The sequence below is a fragment of the Nasonia vitripennis genome (assembly GCF_009193385.2).
Source record: "Nasonia vitripennis strain AsymCx chromosome 2 unlocalized genomic scaffold, Nvit_psr_1.1 chr2_random0002, whole genome shotgun sequence".
Classification (NCBI taxonomy): Eukaryota; Metazoa; Arthropoda; class Insecta; order Hymenoptera; family Pteromalidae; genus Nasonia; species Nasonia vitripennis.
Window position 1 is genome coordinate 2,775,746 of NW_022279608.1, and position 24,203 is coordinate 2,799,948.

Genomic DNA, 24,203 nt, shown 5'->3' on the forward strand with positions numbered 1-24,203 from the left:
AAAACCTTGGTGATCTACTGGCCATTCAAGTCCGACGAAAAGTGCTCAGTGCCTAGACTAGAAGTACTGGATACTCATACAACTCCCATGGACAAAAACTCATCGGAATCGGTATATCTTTTTGAATATAGTTAAATAGTTGTATTTTTCGTCGGTCTGAAAGCACGAGGTAGGACATAAGCCACTCTATACGATTGATCTCGATTTTGAAATCTTTATATGTAGGTCTCCCGTCCGCCATTAAAGCCTGTTGCAAAATAGCATTTTAATCATTTCTCGATCTTGTGAGAATAAGTTCATGCTCAACGTTTACAACGATTCTGCGATAATCTTCAGCGAAACCAAAAATCATTGATTGAGACAACTGTCACATCAAAGTTCCCATTATTATTAGCTATATTTCCCACGTCAGTAATAGGTGTCCAGCCAGAATTTTCAAGATACTTTAGTTAACTAGGTGTGAACAGTGTAACCTTTCATCAGGGTTGTAGCAGCAACTTTTTACATTGATCAACCTCTCTCTCTCTCTCTCTCTCTCTCTCTCTATATATATATATATATATATATATATAGAGGTACAGGGTGACCCAATTTAAACGGGCACCGCTCATAACTCGTCAGGGACAGCCACAATCGAAAAAATGGTAGAGACCAAAGTTGTAGGATATCGAAGGGGCAACCCGATGGTGACCTTGGATTTGACCTTGAACGCGTTTTTCAAGGTCATTTGAAGGTCAACTTTGGATTTTTAAATAGGAACCCCATTCTTTTATTGCGGGAATGGAAAGAGCGGTAAATTTTACGTTCAGAATGGTATGTTCGGTTGCGGCACTGAAGGTCATCGCAAGGTCATGCAGCCAGAATGAAACCCCGCCTACGTAATTCCTCTAGCAACGCCAAATTAAAAAAATTGGTAGAGATTAAAGTTGTAGGATATCGAGGGGACAGCCCGATGGTGACCTTGGATTTGACCTTGAACGCGTTTTTCAAGGTCATTTGAAGGTCAACTTTGGATTTTTAAATAGGAACCCCATTCTTTTATTGCGGGAATGGAAAGAGCGGTAAATTTTACGTTCAGAATGGTATGTTCGGTTGCGGCACTGAAGGTCATCTCAATGTCCTGCAGCCAGAATGAAACCCCGCCTACGTAATTCCTCTAGCAACGCCAAATTAAAAAAAAGTGGTAGAGACCAAAGTTGTTGTATAGGGGGGGGGGGGGAGAATTGTGACCTCGAATTTGAGCCAGTCCTACAAGGTCATTTCAAGGTCAAATTATTTTTTTTCAAACTTTACTTTTACTTTGTATCCGAGATGAAATCCCTTCTTAGATGTTCTCTGTCCAGCGGCCAAGACGCAAATGAGCCCTCGCTAGCGTCCATAAGTCTCGCTATTCCCCGAATGGTCCCTTCCGACGGTTAACTTGCGAATGACTCCTCTAGGTGGTCGCCACCTACCTACCCGAACTCCTGATGTGCGAAAAATAAAAATGGCTCCCGAAATAAGCCTTTTAAAATAAGTCCCGCGCTCAGTCTTGCCACCGCGACTCCGTCGAACCTTCCCCTACGACGCTTAACTCACGAATGATTTTCAAGCAGGCGCCCCGGCCCCGCGCCGTACCTGCCGCCCGAACTTTCGATTTGCAAAAATAAAAATAGCCTCCGAAAATTGTCGAAAGAGTCTCACACTCGGCCTTCCGCCAAAAATATTATTTTTTTAATTTGGCGTTGCTAGAGGAATTACGTAGGCGGGGTTTCATTCTGGCTGCAGGACATTGAGATGACCTTCAGTGCCGCAACTGAACATACCATTCTGAACGTAAAATTTACCGCTCTTTCCATTCCCGCAATAAAAGAATGGGGTTCCTATTTAAAAATCGAAAGTTGACCTTCAAATGACCTTGAAAAACGCGTTCAAGGTCAAATCCAAGGTCACCATCGGGCTGTCCCCTCGATATCCTACAACTTTAATCTCTACCAATTTTTTTAATTTGGCGTTGCTAGAGGAATTACGTAGGCGGGGTTTCATTCTGGCTGCATGACCTTGCGATGACCTTCAGTGCCGCAACCGAACATACCATTCTGAACGTAAAATTTACCGCTCTTTCCATTCCCGCAATAAAAGAATGGGGTTCCTATTTAAAAATCCAAAGTTGACCTGCAAATGACCTTGATAAACGCGTTCAAGGTCAAATCCAAGGTCACCATCGGGTTGCCCCTTCGATATCCTACAACTTTGGTCTCTACCATTTTTTCGATTGTGGCTGTCCCTGACGAGTTATGAGCGGTGCCCGTTTAAATTGGGTCACCCTGTATATATTACATTCATCTCAATCGAATTTCTTCAAAGAGATGACTAATAGCATTGTTCACAAAAAGGGTGTGTTGTACTGCTTGCATCCTGTTTAGTAACCTTTCCACAAATATCTAGAAAACTTTTTGATGGTAGAACACACAAATTTTGATGTTGTATAGCTATTTGAATTTTATCTCTATTGCTGAATGCAAGTGAGGTATAGGGTTGATGTGCATGAACCTCATAATGCAAAACAGATTCATCAAAGATGACAGGAGATGTACGCACTTTGAGACCGAGACTTTGTAAAAACTGACTGTCCTGACGTGTTAATCGTTTGATCACTCGTTGCTGACTGACTGTCTGACGTCATACTAAACTATTAATATAGCTTTTGTCAGCATTGAAAACAATACCCATTTCAATGGCTTTTTAAATGTAGACGAATTGTAATAATTTCACCTCAGAGATTAATCAAATCACCATCTAGATCTACTATGCGTAGTTTTAGGTCATTTTCACAGATATTAGTAAGTAAATTATTTGTTCAGGCACCTCGATTATCTTGTAGCTTGGTGGACCTGCTGGGAAAAATTCACGTATTGTATGAACTTTCTGCTGATTTATGTTTGCTCCTGTCGTAATGTTACACTCAACTCGTAAAGCGTTCACTTTGAGTAAAGCTACTGGTAAATCTGAGTCGTGACTTATATAGGGCTTTAAAAGTCTTGGAGTAAATCCTAGTAGACGACCAATCGAGTCAGTTGGTCGAAAATCTATTTCATGACTACACATAATAACACTTCGCAACGTATTATTATTTGGCTTGATACTACCCACACAGCATGAAAGATTGCAGTGAAATATTTCAAAATATTCCAGTGGTACATTCCAATGGAATCTTTCAGAAATATTTTAGTAATATTTTGTAAAAGACAAAATTTATACAAATATCATGGAATATTGTAGGAATCTTCCCTAAAATATTCCGAATAAGTTTTGGAATATTTCTAAGATTATTAATGGAAGTTTCCAAACATATTCCAAAAAATATTGCACAGAATTATTTCTAAAATCTTTCACTGGAAGATTTACTGAAATATTAATGGAAACTTTCGTAATGATTTCATTGAAATATTTATAATAATTTTTCGAATATTTTTTGAACTATTCATAGATGTTTCCAAACATATTACGCGAAATATTGCATAGAATTATTAAAGAAATCTTCCACCGGAATAATTGTTGAAATATTCTAAAATGCGCTATTAATATTTATGGGAAAATTCTTAACTGTTTTTTGGATATTTCTTAAATTATTCATGAAAGTATTTACACATATTTCTCGGAATATTGAATAGAATTCAGAAGAATTATTTCCCAAATTTTCCACCGGAAACTTTATTGAAAAATTTATGGAATCTTTATACATTTTATACGAATTATTTCCGAAATCTGCTACTGAAAATGTTATTAATAAATTTATGGAATCTTTCATTTACATATTTTCTTTTGTCCTATATGCACCGAAAGTACGCATTTTTGTGCATGTATTGCGGGCGGAAAGTGTCTCTTTTACGCTCTTGGACGGAAAGTAAGTCCTTGGGCTCTCTACTTTATGCCCTTCCTTACATGCCCTCTAAAACGAACTTCCAGTACAGGTATTCAACAAAACCCTGCTGGGAAAAGCAATTTGAAAAAGATAGAAGTCGATAAGATTTTTTATCGGCTCTAATGGTGAATCTTAATGCCATTTTTTGCATTATAGACCTTGATAAAATACGATATAAGTCGATATACTACGTACTGATAAAGATCGATACATGCCGATAAAAACTCTATGCGAAAAATCACAATCAAAATCAATAGACTCAAGATCATCTTGAATTTTATCAATTTTAATTGTAATTTTTTGCCTAGAGTTTTTATCAATCTTTCACAGAAATATTTCATGAAATATACATGGAATCTTCCCCTTACGAAAAAATCCCGTAGGATATTATTACGAAAGTTAAGCAGCATAACTTGGTGTTCGTAAGTGGATTGGTGACCCCTGTGTAAAAATAGAAAAAACACGGTAAGTACTTTTTTCTTTATTTTATTTTTTACAGATAATATACATGCGTAAAAAATAGATTATAATTAATAACATTTTTATAATTCTTTCAATTAATAAATAAATACATAATGAAATTACATAATCAAAGTGTTATATATATATAACACTTTTTTATCGGAGTCTCTGGCTCTCCCGCCTAAATATCTCCATATATATATATATATATCTTCCTATATTATATAGTCATTTTGGCAAGACTCCCCCCCACCACCCCTCCACCACCACCCCACTCCCCCCCCCACCTTGGCCCCCCCACCAAAACAGGTAAAATTCTTTCATTTTTCTGTTATTTTCGAAAATCTCAACCCCCCCACCACCCCCCACCAACCCCCCACCACCCCCACCGCCCCCCCATCGCCCCCCCACCAAATAACATGACTGCTCTCTGCGTTATCGGGCTTGAGACCGTCATACTTTCACAACGCTATTGCGTAGTAAAATAAGGCCGCATTAACAGTCCAATTAAATACAAATTTATAACATATTATGATTAAATAGATTTAAATTGGATAATATTAAATAGAATTAAGGTTTAGGTTAAGGTAAGAAGTATCAGTTCCAAGAGAACCAGATATTGACGTCAAGACCGTCAAAAACGGTCAGGACATTAAAAATGTATCTAAACAAAGACGACTGTACGAATCAATCTTTATACAAAGACTATATGAATTAACTTTTATATAAACTAAAAAATCAATTAAGTTAAAAAAAATTAAAGTTAATGATATGAATTAATAATTTTGAGTAAAATTTGAATATGTATATATACACTTAGATAGATAAGAAAGTAAAAAATAAAAAACTATTTATTATAAATGTTTTTTAAATGTTTTATTACATGTTACATACATTAATTAATGAAGCAGGTAGTATTATTTATTTAATTTATTAATTTTTATACATAAAAAATTTCTTACTCTACACAAATATTTACAACGCACAATATATTTACAAAGTCTACTGGAACTATAACTGAAAATAATACATTGTGTTAATTAATAACAATAACCAATTGTTTGCAAATATAAAATGTGAATAAAAATACTTACGAATAAAAATCCTTGGGGGATTTTCCAAACGATCATCTTATTCATATATTATAAATCAAATTATTTGCGGGTACGATTCCCACAGTACCCGCAAATAATTTAATTTTCAGGATCACCTCACGTCTCCCAATGGCGCGCAACTCGAATTTTATAAAGTCAATCATTTTATAGATGCCTTTTGCGGCACAAAGATTTAAACATTAAGAACATTAAAAAAAATTAAAATTAATTTAAAAAAAAATATATATATAAATTCAAATGATGAATTTCAAGCGTCAGAAAACTTCAAAAACTAGCTAAAACTATTTTAAATGCCATTAATAGTAGAAGTTCAATGTTAAACAATACTTTTACTTCCAGTAACAGGTTTTCTTATACAATAAGATCGATCATTTTCAACCATCCAGAACATAATTATCAGTTCATGAAAATAAAATTTTGAAGATAAAATCACACAGAAACTACAATAGGGGGTTGGCGAGCGAAGCGAGCAGGGGGGCGGAGCCCCACTAGTATATATATATATATATGTGTGGAGATATTTAGGCAGGAGAGCCAGAGACTCCGATCGTTCAGGATACAGCGTTCGGCTGAATTTCGACGGGCAAAGTTACATCTGGGACTGATTTAATTGACTTAGAGATACAAGTCATGCTAGGATTGGAACCTGACACACTTGCCCCGACCTCTCGCGGTAGGCAGCAGAACTAGACGATCCCAGCCAAAAACATTGTTTTGCATAGCAATTTAAGCTAAATTTGTTATTTTTATTAATAATATAAGTGTACTGGATGTCAGAAAGTTCACATAACGTAGAAAAAATACTTATTATCACTATTAACAATTCTTGTGCAGTGGGAAATTGTAGGAGCAGAAAAAACAAGAATTAAAATCTTAGTTTTTATCGTTTCTCTGTTTAAACAAGCAGAACTAGTATTTGGCAATCCCGAAAAAAATCTGTGATTAATGCACAGAAAATTCCTTTGAACATTACCAACGTAGAATAATTAATAAATGCCCTGGTAGGAAATTGAGGCTAATATTCAACTCCACACTCAACACTCACACTGACATGTATATTTTTTATGAAGGTTTGGATATTAAAAACACCAGGTGAAATCTGTGTGTTCAAGATATGAGAGCAAAAAGAAAAATTGAAAAAAGTAATCGTACAATCATTGAGAATTTGGTTTTGCTCTCAATTAAAAACTATCATACTCAGAGGGCTAAAATTTTGCATTGTGGTTTGTTTAAGCTGTTAAAACAATATATCTACTTGTCTTTATTTTAAGTGCTATAGTTTAAATTTTCATATAAACATTCATCTATAAATTTTGCTCTGGGAGCCATGAGGTTCGGTGTGGATCGGCTAGCAAAGTCAGTCAAGTAAAAAATGGTTAAGCTATCCTGTTTCTACATAATAAAATAAGCATTTACACCACAAATTAAACATTTTGCATAAATACAATGCATATAAGGCATTATACTGATAAATACTGCCTGCGACTGGCTCGAACGCTGAGTTGGGATTATCTGTCAAGATAATCACATTTACAGTTTATCGTTGATAATCTTGAACACACAGATTTCCCAAACTCACATAAAAAGTGTACATGTCGGTAATGTACAGACGAAATAAGTGAGGTTATCTCTGGTGTTTTAGTACATATTCAAACATTTCCCACCTATGTCAGCTTTACACGCGTTCAATATAGCATATAATATTGCCATTTGTTGATATCCTACTATTAATCGCAAATACTTGACATAGAAAATATTTTTTTGTCAGAAAACTCCATTTAACTCTGTGTTAATCGCTGGGATGGTGACGCCATCTTGGTTAGCTATATCTATGAACTTTTCCCCAGTGTCAGGTCCCAATAGAGCCTTTTATTTCGTTGTTGTTAAACAAGTTCTGAAATATGGAGGAAGTTTGTTTATCGAAGTGTTGTCCAAGAAAGACCAGTACTGCGAAGACTATTTCGCCGCTACTGTCTATCGTGATTCGCAGGGTAGATTTATAGTACGCCTTACGTTTGCGAAAAAACTATCAGTGTTGTCATTTGCTAACACGCGACAAGACAGTGCCATGTTTGCTCCGCTCAGAGAAGCGTCGATCTCATAATCGCAAACTGAATGTCGCATATAAGAAGTTTATGTGTAAATAATTAAAGTTTGGTCACATAGAGAAAGTAACTAGCTTTCATTGTATCGATAACGTATTCAATTTTACGCATTATCCTGTCTACTTGCTGAAAGTAGGCCCAGGTAGGAAGTTTCCCGTTGTGTTTGACGGCTTTTTTGCAAAATCTCTCTCAATGACGTTCTGATGACGGGCCAACAGCTTCAATCCGGCCACATATAGCACCTAATCTTTCAGCAATATTGTCTAAAGGTTCTATGGTCAGATTCGTCAGATTCAAAAATATTGCAGGCAGATTATTGAATATTCTGGATACTGTCCAGCAATATTGCTGTAAAGGGTAATGTCTGTTTTTGCACTGCAGTTTCGAAAAACAATAACAATATTTCAGGAATATTGCTCAAAGATTATTTGCAATATTGTGTCAATATTGTAAAAGAAAGGTAAAAAAATTACACCGGCACACAAAATAAAAAAAGTTGTCTGCGCGAGAAATCAGACCTATCTATCTTTATGTTTTTCGGGTCGCTGAATTCGAATATAAGGTCAGTTAGGCTCCATCACGTCAGGGTCACGGTCAGTTGGAGGTCAAATTAAGAAGAAAAGGTTTTAAAAAATTAAAATGCCATATATTTATGTTTTTTGGTCGCTGAATCCAAATCCGGAATCAGTTTGGCCCCATCTCGTCAGGTTCAAGGTCAGTTCAAGGTCAAACTGAGAAGAAATGATTAAAAGAAATAAAAATGCCATACATTTATGCTTTTTCGGTCGCTGAATCCGAACCCGGGGTCAGTTTTACCCGATCACGTCAGGTTCAAGGTCAGTTCGAGGTCAAATTGGGAAGTAACGGTTAAAAAAATTAAAATGCTATATATTCATGTTTTTTTGGTCGCTGAATCCAAATCCGGAATCAGTTTGGCCCCATCACGTCAGGGTCAAGGTCGGTTCAAGGTCAAACTGAGAAGAAACAGTTTAAACCGATTATAATGTCATATCAAAACTTTCCAAAAATGGAAAAAGATACCGAAAAATTGTAAAAAATCTTATTTAATCACATAATATCTTCCTTGTGTACAGAGAAAAGTTGCTTTCGTTTATATTTTTTTCTAATTTGCTTTTTTTCCACTAGCTTAGTAACTCTCGATGTCTTTCTTTACGCCTTTTTTCTCTTGTAACGAACTCTTTTTACTTCAAATGACCTATGCAATGGGTTTCTTTTTCTCTTTTTGTTATTTGTTTTAATGTCTCTCTTCAGTGTCCAGCAAAAATCTGCCATCATGTTGACATTCCATCTTCCTTGGTATCGATTCTCCATTACACTTGTATCTTGATGAAATCGTTCTCACTGTTCTTCACTGACATCTCCTAGATTAAGAGGGAAGTAATCAAGATGGGAATGTAAGAAATGCATTTTATAACTCATCAAGCAACCCAAATTTTTGAAATTCTCCAACATTTGTTCAACTAGTTCCTGATAGTTCTCACTCTTTTTATTTCCTAAAAAGTTCTCACGAACAGTTTTAAAACTTTGCCATGCAGCTTTTTCTGTGTCGTTTATTTTTGTGATAAATGTTTCGTCTTCAAATAGAGTACGAATTTGAGGACCATCAAAAATACCTTCTTTTAATTTAGCTTCACTTATTGCGGGAAACTTTTCTCCCAAATACTGGAAACAATCGCCATCTTTATCCAGAGCTTTGACGAACTGCTTCATGAGGCCAAGTTTGATATGAAGTGGTGGTAGCAGATAGTTTGATGGGTCAATCAATGGCGTACGTATAATGTTCCTCGATCCTGGTTCAAAATGTGTTCTAGTTGGCCATACTTTCTTAACGTAGTGATTTACCCTGTCTCTACTATCCCATAAACACAAGAAGCAGGGATTTTTAGTAAAACCTGATTGTTGTCCTAAGATCATGGTTACAATTTTAAGATCACCACAAATTTTCGATTGATGTTCCAAGTACTTTATTTTTTCCAATACAATTTCTAAATTTTCATAAGTCTCTTTCAGCTTAGTCGAGTGAGCTATGGGAATGGATGCAAACCTGTTTCCGTTATGAAGCAGAACAGCTTTCAGACTTCGTTTTGACGAATCAATAAAAAGTCTCCATTCCTCGTCTTTATACGTATTCGGTTTTATTGCATCGACTAAACCTTTAACATCTATACAATATACCAACGAATTCTCTTCATCGTTCGTAAAAAAATTCCTAAATTATTTTTCTCTATCTCAATAAAAAGAGGCCGTTGTTCCTTTTGCTAACAGATTTTTCGTTTTAAGAACTGACGCTAGATATTCTCCTCCATCTTTAGGTAATCCTAAATTTCGAATAAGATCACTTAACTCTTCTTGGTTAAAGGTTTCTGGATCTTTTCTTGTACTGGCTGGCAGGTATTCTTCGTTTGAGGATTCTTTGTCAGATTCTTCTTCAACCTCAGAACCTTCTTCGTCACAGGACTCATCAAATTGCATTTCTTCTACTTCGCCTGAGCGGTCCACATCCATGGGTTCGATACTAACAGTTTTATCCCTGACTTCTATTCTCACAGGTTTCACTACTGAAGAAACGTCTGCGTATACAATTTTAGATTTAGTAGCCATGTTAAAACCTTTGGTATTAGTCATACAAAAATAGCAGTCATTTTGACACGTTGGAGAAGACCATAACATTGGTTTTGTAAATTTCAAGTTTCTTTCTGTTTTATCTCTTTCCCAGCGTGTTACCATCGTATAACATCTACAGCAAACTTTTTGTGGCACCCAGTTTACATTTTGATTGGCTACTTCAATACCAAAGCATTCGCTGTAAATCAACTTAAACTTTTCAGATAATGACCTCATGTTTTTTTCTAATACATATTCTCTACACACAAAACAAAACAAATTACAACTTTCCCGCAATAAGTGAAGCTAAATTAAAAGAAGGTATTTTTGATGGTCCTCAAATTCGTACTCTATTTGAAGACGAAACATTTATCACAAAAATAAACGACACAGAAAAAGCTGCATGGCAAAGTTTTAAAACTGTTCGTGAGAACTTTTTAGGAAATAAAAAGAGTGAGAACTATCAGGAGCTAGTTGAACAAATGTTGGAGAATTTCAAAAATTTGGGTTGCTTGATGAGTTATAAAATGCATTTCTTATATTCCCATCTATATTACTTCCCTCTTAATCTAGGAGATGTCAGTGAAGAACAGGGAGAACGATTTCATCAAGATACAAGTGTAATGGAGAATCGATACCAAGGAAGATGGAATGTCAACATGATGGCAGATTTTTGCTGGACACTGAAGAGAGACATTAAAACAAATAACAAAAAGAGAAAAAGAAACCCATTGCATAGGTCATTTGAAGTAAAAAGAGTTCGTTAAAAGAGAAAAAAGGCGTAAAGAAAGACATCGAGAGTTACTAAGCTAGTGGAAAAAAAGCAAATTAGAAAAAAATATAAACGAAAGCAACTTTTCTCTGTACACAAGGAAGATATTATGTGATTAAATAAGATTTTTTACAATTTTTCGGTATCTTTTTCCATTTTTGGAAAGTTTTGATATGACATTATAATCGGTTTAAACTGTTTCTTCTCAGTTTGACCTTGAACCGACCTTGACCCTGACGTGATCGGGTAAAACTGACCCCGGGTTCGGATTCAGCGACCGAAAAAACATAAATGTATGGCATTTTTATTTCTTTTAATCATTTCTTCTCAGTTTGACCTTGAACTGACCTTGAACCTGACGAGATGGGGCCTAACTGACCTTATATTCGAATTCAGCGACCCGAAAAACATAAAGATAGATAGGTCTGATTTCTCGCGCAGACAACTTTTTTTATTTTGTGTGCCGGTGTAATTTTTTTTACCTTTCTTTTACAATATTGACACAATATTGCAAATAATCTTTGAGCAATATTCCTGAAATATTGTTATTGTTTTTTGGAAACGCAATCGAAAAATGGACATTACCCTCTACAGCAATATTGCTGGACAGTATCCAGAACACTCAATAAGCTGCCTGCAATATTTTTGAATTTGTCCTTCTACCTTCAGACAATATTGCCGAATGATTGGATGCTATATGGAACGTCACGATTATTATAACTGTCTAGATATGTTAAAGAGTAGTTTTTAAGGCTGATATTCTCGAAGAATTTGAGCAAATTTGCATTTATCCTGATGACGTCGACTATCAGATACTTTAAAGCCTATCGAGGATTGTAAACTGTTAACTATAAGATACGGCACTTGATCTGCTCCTTATTTGTCCATCCGAACTTTGTTGCAACTTGGTTAGGAGGGATGTAGAAATTTTCTCCTCGCTTTGCGAATTTTAAGGCCTAACATCTATGTTGATGACGATTTTGTTGCTGCTGACAGTGTGTCAGAATCGGAGCAGTTTCGAGAGAGTGGGAGAGAGAGATTTAGATTTTATTTATTTATTTTGCTGTACAATGTGTTGTACAACATTTTATAAAAAATAAATACTTGGTAAAGTAATAAATTATGATGTTGAGTGAGGTGAGACTGAGATGACTGTGAAGATAATAAGCTATGTGTTTTCAAGGGTGAAAAAGTAGTGTCTGGCTTGTTTCTTGAAGTGTGTAATAGATCTATTGTCGCGGAGCTGTGAAGGTAGTGTATTCCATAGGTATGAGGCGCTTATGTGGAATGATTTCCTCAGTGTCTCTGTAGCGAAGGTTGGGATGTCCAGAGGTGTCACCTACCCCTGACAGGACGAAGTGCGACGTGGAATTCAAAATAGGCAGTGACGTATGATGGTACGGCTGTGTTGAAAAGTTTTTTTAGAAAGCAAGACATGAAGTACTTCCTACGTCCGGCGGTGGTAAGCCACTGCAACTTGCGTCTGTAAGGGGCGATGTGCTCGTCCCTTCTTACACCATAGATGTAACGGATTCCCGTGTTCACTAATCTCTGCTGTTTAGTGTCCAGTTCTTCCGTTAGGTCACAGTATACTAGCGAGCAATAGTCTATTATTGGAAAAAGAAGCGCTCGCACGAGATGTTTGCGCAGATTATGAGTGGTGCTCTTTCTGAAGAAATAAAGTCTATACATTAGAGAGTGAGCACGCTTACACAATTGTGTGACATGCTCTTTCCAAGTTAATTTAGAATCAGCACCTCCCCTAGACTGCGCACAGATGACTCGTAGCTGACCCGGGCTCCCCCTATATTCATAGAGGTATTAGCTACAGATGGTAAAGCATTTATGTAGTAGGGAGAACCCAGGACAATCGCTTTGGTTTTGAGAACATTTAGCTTAAGATGATTTAGCGCAGCCCAACCCGCTATCCTATCGGCATTAGCACTCATCTTCGCGGAACAAGAATCGAGCTCCTCAAGGTGGCATTGGTTGTAGATCTGCAAGTCATCCGCATAGATGAGATGTGATACATCAGAGTCTAGGCAGAAAATGATGTCATTGATGTACAACGCAAACAACAGGGGACCCAAAACAGACCCCTGCGGTACACCCATATTCAGAGAACGAGGGGTGGAAAGCACGTTGTTGTCACCAATGACGACTTGTTCTCTACCAGTGAGGTAAGATGCAAGCCACCGGATAACTTGCTTAGAGAAGCAGAAAGAGGACAGCTTTCTAAGGAGCTTGACGTGACACACGGTGTTAAACGCCTTGCTGAAGTCAAAAAGAATAAGAAGTGTTACCTTCTTCCTGTTTATGCCAAGCCTGACATCATCAGTCAACTTAATCAAGCCAGACTGTGTACTGTGTCCAGTGCGGAAACCCGTCTGAAAATCGTCAATGAAGAGTCTTGACTCAAGATACTCGGAAATCTGCCTATGCACTAGCCAGTCCAGCGCCTTGGACAGAAACCAGAGGACGGAGATCGGACGATAGTCAGTTAGAGCTGTTGGTCAGCTGACTTTGTTCAGCGCACGCACTAGTGACATCTTCCAGTCAGAGGGGAAGCATGACTCACTCAATGACAGGTTGAAAATATGACGGAGTAGAGTAGCGAGAACTGGCAATGCCTTGTGAATGACAATCTGTGGGATGCCATCGCTGCCTCTGGCCTGAGTGTCAAAGTGCGTTACTGCAGCCAGGACATCCGATTCCGTTATCTCCCTGAAATTAAAGTGCTCTGGGGTATCCAGACTCTCTAGAGTACGCAGATAGTCCTCAACAGCAGGAGCAAGCGGATCGTTAGAAATTCCACTGAAATGCATGTTGAGGTCTTCAATGGAGAAGCGAGAGGGGCTGTTCTCTTTGGGAGTGGTGATTCCAAGCTTCTCAAGCTCTCTCCTCGACCTGTCTATGTGTGGCCCTCTACATTCATCACTCACTCACAGCTAGCGTTATATTATCGTCTGACGACACCTGATCGGGCAAGCCAGGAAAGCCGGTGTATCTCTTCTGTGAAATCTCCGCAAAGGGAGTCATGCCCATCTTTGTCGGCGTCGTTTATCGTCCACCCCATGCCCCTTTCATCCAAGGCAGTGATTTCATACAAAAACTAACTACACTCATGCATAATTATTCGACCAAGCTAATCATGGGCGATTTCAACGCCGACCAACTCTCCTCATCTGAAGATGCCAAGTTCATCAAGGCCGTCATTGAGGAGAACTCCCTTCAGTCGGTCCCCTACGGTGCTACGCATCATAAACAGGAGTCCGACACCTGGCTTGACCTCTGCTTAATTGATGAGTAGGATCGCCTGCTCTCACACTGGAAGACAGACACTCCTTTCATAAACGGACATGGCCTTATCACGGCCACTCTCGACGTACGGATTCCACGCCACGTACCTAAAACATACTCTTACAGACACTACAAGGGAATCTGTGCTGAGAGGCTAAGGGACTTTCTTGGCGCATGTGACTGGTCATCGCTCGCTACATCATCACTTGACGAATGCATTGCCACCCTAAACGCTAACTTGACTAACGCCATTAACCACCTCGCTCCATTACGTTCAGTGACTCATGGACCGAAACGTCACTCGTGGCTCACCATGGCTCTTTGTGACCTCTTGAAAGAATGAAACAGACTCTACAGACGGTTTCGCAGATCACGTCTCCCTCTAGACCTATATTTCTATAGATTAGCAAGGGATGATGCTCATAGACAGGTATAGCTATATCTCTATCTCTGTCTATTCGGTACAACGTTGCCAGTCGTTGTCGTTGCTAAGCTGGAACTTTATTTTTCTGACACCAGAGGGCAGCACTCTCCGAGCCAGCGAACTACAGTACAGTACAGAAGCTCCACCGCCAGTTGACACCGACACGGCGCACGCAAACACGCACCCAAAAGAGCGTCCTGAAGGTATAGCTATTCTCGTAGTCTATAAACACCGCACTGCACGATTTCACTCCACTCACGACATTGTACTGATTAAAAATACTGAGCTTGTGCCTTGCAGGTACGATGCGGATGACTGAGTAGGAGACTGGTGGAGCACGGCGATAGTAGAACACGTCACTGGATTATTGAGGTTATGTAGCACAAAATTAGAGAGAGAGAGCGAGAGCCCATAAAGACCAAGAGTCTGCCACGATTAGATCTTTGTCTTTACTACTATTAGGCCGACCTGAGCGTGGCAGCCCAGCGCGCTACCTTATCGACTTCGCCGGGACGTGTCGAGCTGAGCGGGCAAGCGAGTGCGAGGGAGATAGAGCGAGTGTAGAGAGTCGGGAGTAGCGCTTGTCGCGTGGAGATTAAGTAGTTGTAAAATTAAAGAGAGAGAATAAAGAGAGGTGATAATAGAACTTTGAATGTATTCATTCCAATTACCCTCGAGTAAGTGGACTCGAGGAGATCTAGCGGGACCTTCTTTGAGATCGCAAGAAGATTCAGGAAAAGTTTAAAATAAATAATAGTGTCGTGGATTCGAGACTGTGAAGCGATAGCGAAAAATCGCTTAGCGGGTTTTGCCATGTCACAAATTAGATAATTAAATAATCAATTGTAGGCTTGGATGATTGATAATTAAAAGATATAAATCTTAATTACAAGCCCCAATGACTGATAATTAAAACTATTAATCCTCAATTATAACCTTACACGATTAATGATAAAAAAATATTTGTGAAAAATATTAATCATTAATTATTGGCCAACACAATTAATAATGAACAAAAATTTGTTCAACTATCCGCCGGATAATTGATAATTAAAACTATTATTCATTAATTACGGGATCGCACAATTTGATTATTAATAAAAAAGTTTACATTGTAAGCTGGATGATTGATTATTCAATAATTTAATTATTAATTAAAAGCCTTAATTATTTATAATTAAACCAGCATTTTTTAATTATACTTTGGATGATTAAAAATTAAATGACTAGCAATGGTCACTTCGCTCGCTGACGCTCGCTCGGTTGTATTTTGATTTAGCCTCAGTTCCACATGCACATTGTAAATAAGTATATTTTAAATGAATTTTTTAATTTTTGAATTTTCAATTATATAAAAGCTGACATTATTAAAATATTGTAAATATTATGTTATAACATTCTTTAAGGAAAACTATGTAACGGTTACCAGAGCAATTAACACGTTGAACACGTTATGACGTCTCTTCGGGGTAGAATCAACATGTTGTATAATACTTTCTTTGTTACAGCTACTTGAGGCGCAGCACACGAGAGAGTCAGAGAGACAAAGGGAGAGAACAAATATTGTGAGAGATTTAAATCCAGCAACGTATGATGTTGTCATTTGCTTGCACGCTGCTAGCAGCAGCGAGTAGCAATAAAGCTGCTGTTATAACAGATATATTTTAAAAATTGAAACGCACCCTGAAAGAGTTCAAACAAGATAAAAATTACAACAAGGTTACATTAACTCTAATAAAATTGAGAAATATAGTAAGTGTGTCAATAATACACTTTTATGAACACAATATAAAATAAAAAATAAAAAATATGAAAAAGCTATACAATTTTTAAGGCCCAAAATTTATGATGTCCAATAATAAAAAATATAAAAAATGCCAAAGTAATTAAAAAAAAAAAATGTGCATCATCTAACAAAGTGAACCGGAGAAACATTGGAAGCACTTTAATATAATAACAAGCGAAAAACGCTCGATCTGCTCGCGGTTAACATATGTTTGAAAAGTCTGTTTGAAAAGAAAAGAATAGTCGAAAATTATATTCGTTTGTAATTTCCCATGTTCATATATTCTTGGCATGTAAGTATGTGTGTAGCGCCTGTATGACTGCATTCGTGTACTCATGCAGGCGACGTATAATATACCGATTGCGACAGTACGAGACCGATCGCCGAACATCTGACCGAGTGCTTTGACCTACGAATCAGCACTTCTCACGCGCGTTTTACTGACTTACTTTTGTATATTATCCTTGCATATCAGATGTTGATAGGTCGATCGTTGTCGCGTTTCATCTAATTTGACAACTCCTTGAATCGTCACCGAGGCTTTGAAAAGCCAGGAAACGATCCACGGAGTGCCTTTTGTACAGGTAACCTGTTGTCGTGTAACTGTACCCGGTCAGCAAGTACAAGTGCTATCTCTCAGTACGCATCGCTTATTGAGTTGGTTAATTTTAAAAATTTTATTGTGCTGACTATATTTTTAAAGATTGATTTTGTTTGTTTAATACTGTGTAAATGCCATTGTAACGTCGTATAATTTATAATAAAATTGTTACTATTTAGTTAGCGGCTCTACTACTATTGCGCGAAGTGACTTTCTATGAAGTTTGAGTTTTTATTCAATTTATTTGAAGAATTTCCTCAATTGTATTTTCGAATTGCCGTATTCTTGTTAACTAACTTTACGCGTTGCAAAAAAAGATTGTTCGGGTTTATTACCGTGAATCTTGACATAGAATTAATTGTTTTGAGATTACTTTAGGTAAGAGAATAGTCTTGCTGTCATGATTTTGTAAAAATTAGATTTAACGAAGAGAATTTTGTAAATTGGGATGTTGCAAAGTCGAAAAATCATTATTTAAAGTTTCACGCTTTAGCATAACTATTTACATGTGTGTGCATGTGTACAAAAATAATGTCGTTTATACAGATTTAAAAAAAAAATCTATTTAAACTATCTGCTATATAAAAAAAAATATGTAACAGACTCATACATACCTAACGCACTATTACGTAATATTCTCGATTGAATTTTCGAAATAATATTTGATTGGAAATCTTTCGGTTATGCATGCTCGAGATTCTAGTATTCGCCTTGTTTACATCAAGTGGATTAGCGTACATGTTGCTTGCTTGCGTTTGTGTTTATTCTTACAAGACACGTGTGCGTAACTAAGATTCCATCGGATTCAATATCGTGGATTTCTTCGTTGCGTTGAAATTATCTACGTTGAACTATGATTTAAATTGTCTGAATAGAATATTTTTCATTGTTATGCTCACGCGATTGTTTCGGTTTACTTAATAATAAATTGGGCTATCGCACCTAATAGTTAAATTTTGTAACAAATCGCAATAGACATTTTATTTTTAATCGTATTTGCCTTATTTCTAGCGAAAGTAATTGTTGAACTTTTCTTCGCGATTTGCGATTTGCTTCAATTTGTAAAACGTGAATAGGCGATATTTTGTAGCACTTTTATTCCGTGTAACGCATCTTATTCAATTCAATTGAATTTAGTAACAATATTGTGCATATGTGCGATATTTTTAAATACTTTTGAATTTTTCCTTTCATTCAATCATACATGCATTTATTCCTTATACCGCATCGTGCGGGGAAAAAAATATAAGCGCAAACGGGACTGAATAATATCTCAGTCTCTTGCCTTGGTAAATATAAGTTCGACTACGCAGTGTCGATACTCTAAATTCTGCTCTGTTTATTCGAGCGGCTTAGCTTATAAAATGCTCGCATGTGTTGTGTTTTCTTGGAACGCCTGAGTGTAACTCGGCGTCTAACGCTCGACTATATCATATAGTCGTGCCTGACTATTGTTTTTCTCTATGGAATATTCCTTTCGGAAATTTTCAAAGGTTGTTTACACTAATGCATTCCAAAGGAATATTTGTGCATTATTTTCCTGCTCTAGCTAATTCCCTATTTTTTTCAACATGTATGATTTCGAAATGCTAATGTGTACGGATTTATTTAATCCATGCTTCCAACCATTTTACGTTAATTTCTAAGTTAATTTTCGATTTTTGCTGCTTCTGTAATTGCAGACTTTACCGTGTTGGGCGGGATTGTAATGTTGTACTGTAATTTTGCGCGTACGGTGATTTTATGATTTTATGAATTTAATTTTTCAATTAATAGTAAAACGTTTAAAGTTCCAACCACGTTGGGCGCCATTGTAACGTTGTGGCCTTGCTAGCGCGAAATCGGACAAGTGTGTCCCACCGAGCTTAGGGACCGACGCGCAAGGCTACCACGTTAACAAAAGGATCGTCGGGTGACGACCAGGAACTCGCCTCGGCTGCTCAGCATCTCCGTCTTGACGGACCACGGAGAGTGGCGTAGTCCTTCTGTGCTCAGTTTATTTATGAATGGAAGCAAGGGTTTAAGCATGCACAATAATGACACTCTAATAATAATTTATGCTAAGAAAACCTTCGGGCTTCATCCGCCCTCGGAACCTTTATTCACTCGAAATAACAATGTGCACTACGTGCAATCGTGTGTGCATGTGTCGTGCGTCGAGACGATCATCGAGATCGGCCGGCGCACTATGCGCGAAAATCGGGCTTTGCCCTTGGCCCTACACTAAACTATGCTCGCTTGTGCTTCTCTGCACATGATGCGACATGCGCCAAGTTAGCCAAGAGAGAGAGAGAGAGATAGATGGGCTATTCGCCGACACAGGACAGACTCACGGGTTTGCCGATGAACGTTGCGTTGCCGCTTCTGGACGGGCTGGTTGCTCTAGATTCCACCTCGTCAGCACCGTTAGGTCGGCGGCCCACCGAACTCCTCCTTGTGGTGTTGGCGAGAGCTGCCGGCACTGGGTTGCTCTAGCTTGGGTACGATGTCGTGACCCTCGGCCTGATGCTCTGGTCTGGAGCCGCGCCCTTGAAGATGAGCGGCTCCGACGGCTGGCCGGCTTTCGTGGCTCCTGGCCACGTGTGGTCGCTACCAGAGTCGAGAGTCGAGAGAGCGAGTCGCGCTTCTCTCTGGTGATCGATAGTCCTTGTTTGATGGATTCGGGGCCCTTCGGATTGCTTCGTATAAATCCGGCTCTGCTATCTCATTATCTCTTGTTGCGTGTTTATAAGTCGGCGTCGGCTATTGTTATGCTGTTTTCCTTTTGCCCCCTCTCTCTCTCTCTCTCTCTCTTACTCTACTTCTATATGCTTCGCGCGCAGCTCCTGCCGCCTCGATAGTCGTCGTAATGCGTGTTTGGATATGTGAGTGCGTGCTTCGCGCGCGTGTATGTGATGGGCTTATACCGAGCTGTTGTGAGGGCATATGCACTGTCACAGTGTAATAATCAATTTATGCGAAACTGTAACATCTGCTGAGTTCTGGGCTAAAGATTTTTGATGTTTCAAAAGGTGATACATAACCTACATATCCTCGAGATAGAGACAGCTCGCCGAGACTTGCCAAAACTACCAGTGGCAACTCGCTGTTTTTACTGAAAAGTTGCTACTGTAGCGACACTCGCTAAAACTGCCGTGTTCTACAATAGAAACGGCTGTGTTTTTTTTCAGTGTATAGATCAAAGATTATATGACTTAGTTAAAGTATTTGAGTATAAATCATTCTATATTATAGAAGTTAGATTTTTTAAGTTTGGAATTAAGAGAAAATTTAATTTTTTTAAGAATATTTTGAGTTTTTTCAAACATATCCATTTTTTATAATACTTTTAGGAAAAAACACTAAACATGTTTCAATATACATTCGATTTATAATTTAGAACATTAAATAGTAATTTAGCATTTCTTTTTTAATATTTTATATTTACATTTCATATATATATATATATATACACATTTAAGGGATTGTGTTCAAGTATACTTTGCATTTTTTAACATTGCTGTATATATAATCTGCAAATTGTTTTTATCTGTAAAAAACATAAAAATCATAATAGTAAATTTCATACAATGGCTGCAGCATTTAAATAAATGAATGTGCTTGCTCGAACGGAAATAATAACCGTACATTTGTAATACATTTCAATACGTAACTGTTACAATGCTGTACATTCGCGTACATTTTGAGTGGACTTCGGACATTTTTTACACAACTGTACAGGAACGTACGCGAATGTACGTAGATATGTCGTTGTACAGTGTCGAATCCTACATTTTAAATACATTTACAAAAAAGGATTTAGGTCAGCATGTACGGCAAAATATACAAACGTACGCGAACGTACGCGAATCTACGTGAACGTACGTGACCGTACGTAGATGTAGGTAAATGTATATTATTGAAAAATTATACTGTAAACAATACATGTATTACAATATTCACTTATTATTACATTTAAACTATACAGTTGAAAACTGGCTAATAGTACATTTGATTTTAAAAATGAAAAAAAATGAAATAATCGTTTTGCGCAGCAAATTGTTTATAGACTAATGGTTTATCAGCAATTACTATTACTTTATCAAAAACATTATATTTCAGTGAATACAAGAAATATAAATAACAATATATGTAATAATAACCGACTAAATAAGTATGAAAAAATTGGAAATTGTAATTTGTTAGGACATAGCCCTACTGAAGAAAAGTAGATGACAATCAACTGATTATTAGCTAATAATCAGCTGATAATCTGCTGGCAATCGTGCCAAAACGTCAGCTGATTATCAGGTGATATCAGCTTAATATTTTTGTTCAAGCTGATAGTTACAAATATGCGTTTATATGAGATAAAATGCTAATGATAATCAGCTGATTATCAGACGATAATCATCAAAGAATTTTATTCCTTTAGTATATTTTTTCAAAGTTGTTTTAAATTAATAAAATTTATAAGATTCACATAATAAGGGCCAATACGATTTTTCCATCCAGATAATAACTCCAAAACACTGGCTGTGAGCTAGAATATTTTTATTTTTTAATAATTCAATTTAAACAAAAAATTTTTTAAATGTTATAAGTTCCCTTAACAGAGCAATGCTTAATAAATATGTAAACTAACTTAAAATTCCCTTGTGTACTTCTATATAAAAAAATCAGAAAATTAAGAAGTATTATTTTTCTGTACAATTGTGTACGTTCGCGTACATTCGCGTTCATTCACGTACGTTCACGTATACGTTCGCGTACGTTTACGTACGTAAGCTTATGCACAAGCGAGTATCTTTTAGAACCGTAAAATTTTACGTATAAAAATTATTTTATCTCTGACAATGTACAAAGCTGTACATATTCGTATAAATGAGTATATTCCAGCAATTTTTTGTACGGTCAAGTACGTTGACGTACGTTTGCGTACGTTCGCGCACAATTGCGTATGTTTGCGTACGATTACATATAATGCTGTAATTAATGTCTGAATTCCACCCAAAATGTACGCGAATGTACGTCAACGTACACAAATCTACAGTAATGTACCGAAATGTATCACAATCGTACAGTGATTTGCGTTATAATACTGTTGAAAATTTCCATACGGGTGAATACTAAAAAGAAAATTTTGTGAAATGGCTGCAGGATTTCAAGATAAATGCATCAGCTAAATGCCACAATATGAAATTACATAAAACAGCTGCAGCATTTTAATAAATAGATGCGCTGAAAATAAATGAAATAAAAGAAAAAATACCTATGACTTTCGAAAAATATACCTTACCAACAAGTCCTCGCCGTGGAAGTCGGGTAACAACATAATAAAGTTAGCTTACGTTGGAAGAATAGAAAACATAATTTTCGATTATTTCTTTTTATATTAATTGCAAGAATATCGGACATCAAAACCTTTTACGAGACACCATCTATAAAAAATTGTTCATACTTAAAAATAGGTGAGTCGAACTATATGAAATAAATTAATTATCTTCTTAATTTCGGTCGATAAAAATCAGTAAATCATAAATCAAGGGGCGCGGTAGCGCCCACGATGGCAATTATAAGTACTAGAGTACTATACGCGCTGTCAGGCGCACCGCAACCTTATATTCTTTGAAATGGAGTTTTCTAACCTATACAAAATATTCAAACATTTATATCTTATTGAAATACGTTGTTTTATTAGGCGAATCAATGTTACATTCAAAGATATTAAAAGAACTTTGTAATGAGGTTAAATTTCGGGGGAAACTCGGCAATATTCGACCGGATCACAAGCCCTCGATGAAGCGGAGAACTCTCTCAACGCCTGTGATTTACCCGCGTTGCAACGCAGCTCGCTGCGAGAGCTACTTTGCGAACGCCGTGTTCGCACGTGTGATATCTCTTTGCACTCCCCTGTGCGGAGCCGGCTTCTGAGTTTTGCGTTGCAATCGCTTGTTGCAACGCCCGCGGAGGCGGCGGTATTCGCGATGAGGACGTAGGGAACGGGAGAGAAGTACTTGGGAAAATAAAGCTAGTCCCGATTAAAACAAAATAAAATAATTATATACTGTGCGGCCAATATTGTCCCTTTACAAATGTGCGCCAAGTTACCTCAATGTCGACTCGGCGTGGAGAGTATCTCGTGAAGCTTACGCGTGCGAACGAGAAGGCCGTTACTTGGTGCCGCTGCACCAAGTCGCAAAGCTGTAGCCGCTGCTACTGCTGACGCGATACAGAAAAAGGGCTTAGCCCTACTTACTCACAGTCGCCGTTCTCAGTAGGCGCACACCACACACTCACACACACTCTACGCCGATGGTGTTGCTGGCTCATTCACTGGAGCTGACGTCCTCTCGTTTGACCGCTGATCGGCAGGCCGGGTCGTCCTTGCTTCTTGTAGCAGGAGTTGGCTTGGACGTCTTCTTCTTGCGACCACACACACTCTCACTCTCTCGCACGCTATCGGTCGTCGCTCGATGCAGTCAGGCTCACACATGAGAGCTGATGCGTTCGCACTTATGGCCGGTAGCTATCTGTCTGTCCAACGGACCACGACTTATACGCAAATTCCTTTGTCACGAACTCGCCAGCCTTGCTCGCTACCGGTCCATGTCGTGCTTTTTTAGTAACGCGCTTAACGCTGACGCGTTACTCGCACGCTGTAACACTATCTCGCCGCTCTTGAAATCTTTACACGATCGTGCCAAGCACCGATCGCTCACCCTCTTTATCGAGTTTTCTAAGGGTGATAAGGTGGCGCTACCCTGTATTTCTGCCGCTGACTAAACTTCTCTCCGTTGTAGTCATCTCTGTGCAGCTTTTCGCGGACTCACGCCTGAACTCCAGGCGAACCTTGAGTCCGTTTCTATTTTCGTCCTTCGTGACGCGAGCTTGACTTACTTCCCCTTGGCCATAAGAAGTCCAAACGTCTTGCTCAGGTCTAACGTTGGTACGTCTCTCGTTGTCTGCAGTTCGCGGAGACGATTATCCATGTTGGGTAATAAAATGGCGTAATAGCCCCAGAAGTGGGTTGCATCTCGGACGCTAACGCAGGAATTAACGCTTTTCTCTTCGCGCATTCTTGCGTCCTCATTGTGCTTAAGCGTCATGTTACCACCTTTCTCAGCGCT

At 37.9% G+C, this 24,203-nt stretch overlaps 1 protein-coding gene across 14 annotated transcripts in view; it reads left to right on the top strand.

The window, feature by feature from the left end:
* LOC100680429 (protein unc-79 homolog) overlaps positions 1-24,203 on the top strand; it is a 2,400,004-nt gene that overhangs the window by 2,102,376 nt on the left and 273,425 nt on the right. Inside the window, exon 41 of one of the 14 annotated variants that reach the window (XM_031923955.2) lies at positions 16,216-16,420. The exons of the other annotated variants lie outside the window; for them this stretch is intronic. Coding sequence (XP_031779815.1) covers positions 16,216-16,341 — 126 coding nt within the window. The 3' untranslated portion in view covers positions 16,342-16,420. Of the gene's footprint in view, positions 1-16,215; positions 16,421-24,203 lie in introns of those variants that run through there. 14 annotated transcript variants of the gene reach the window in all.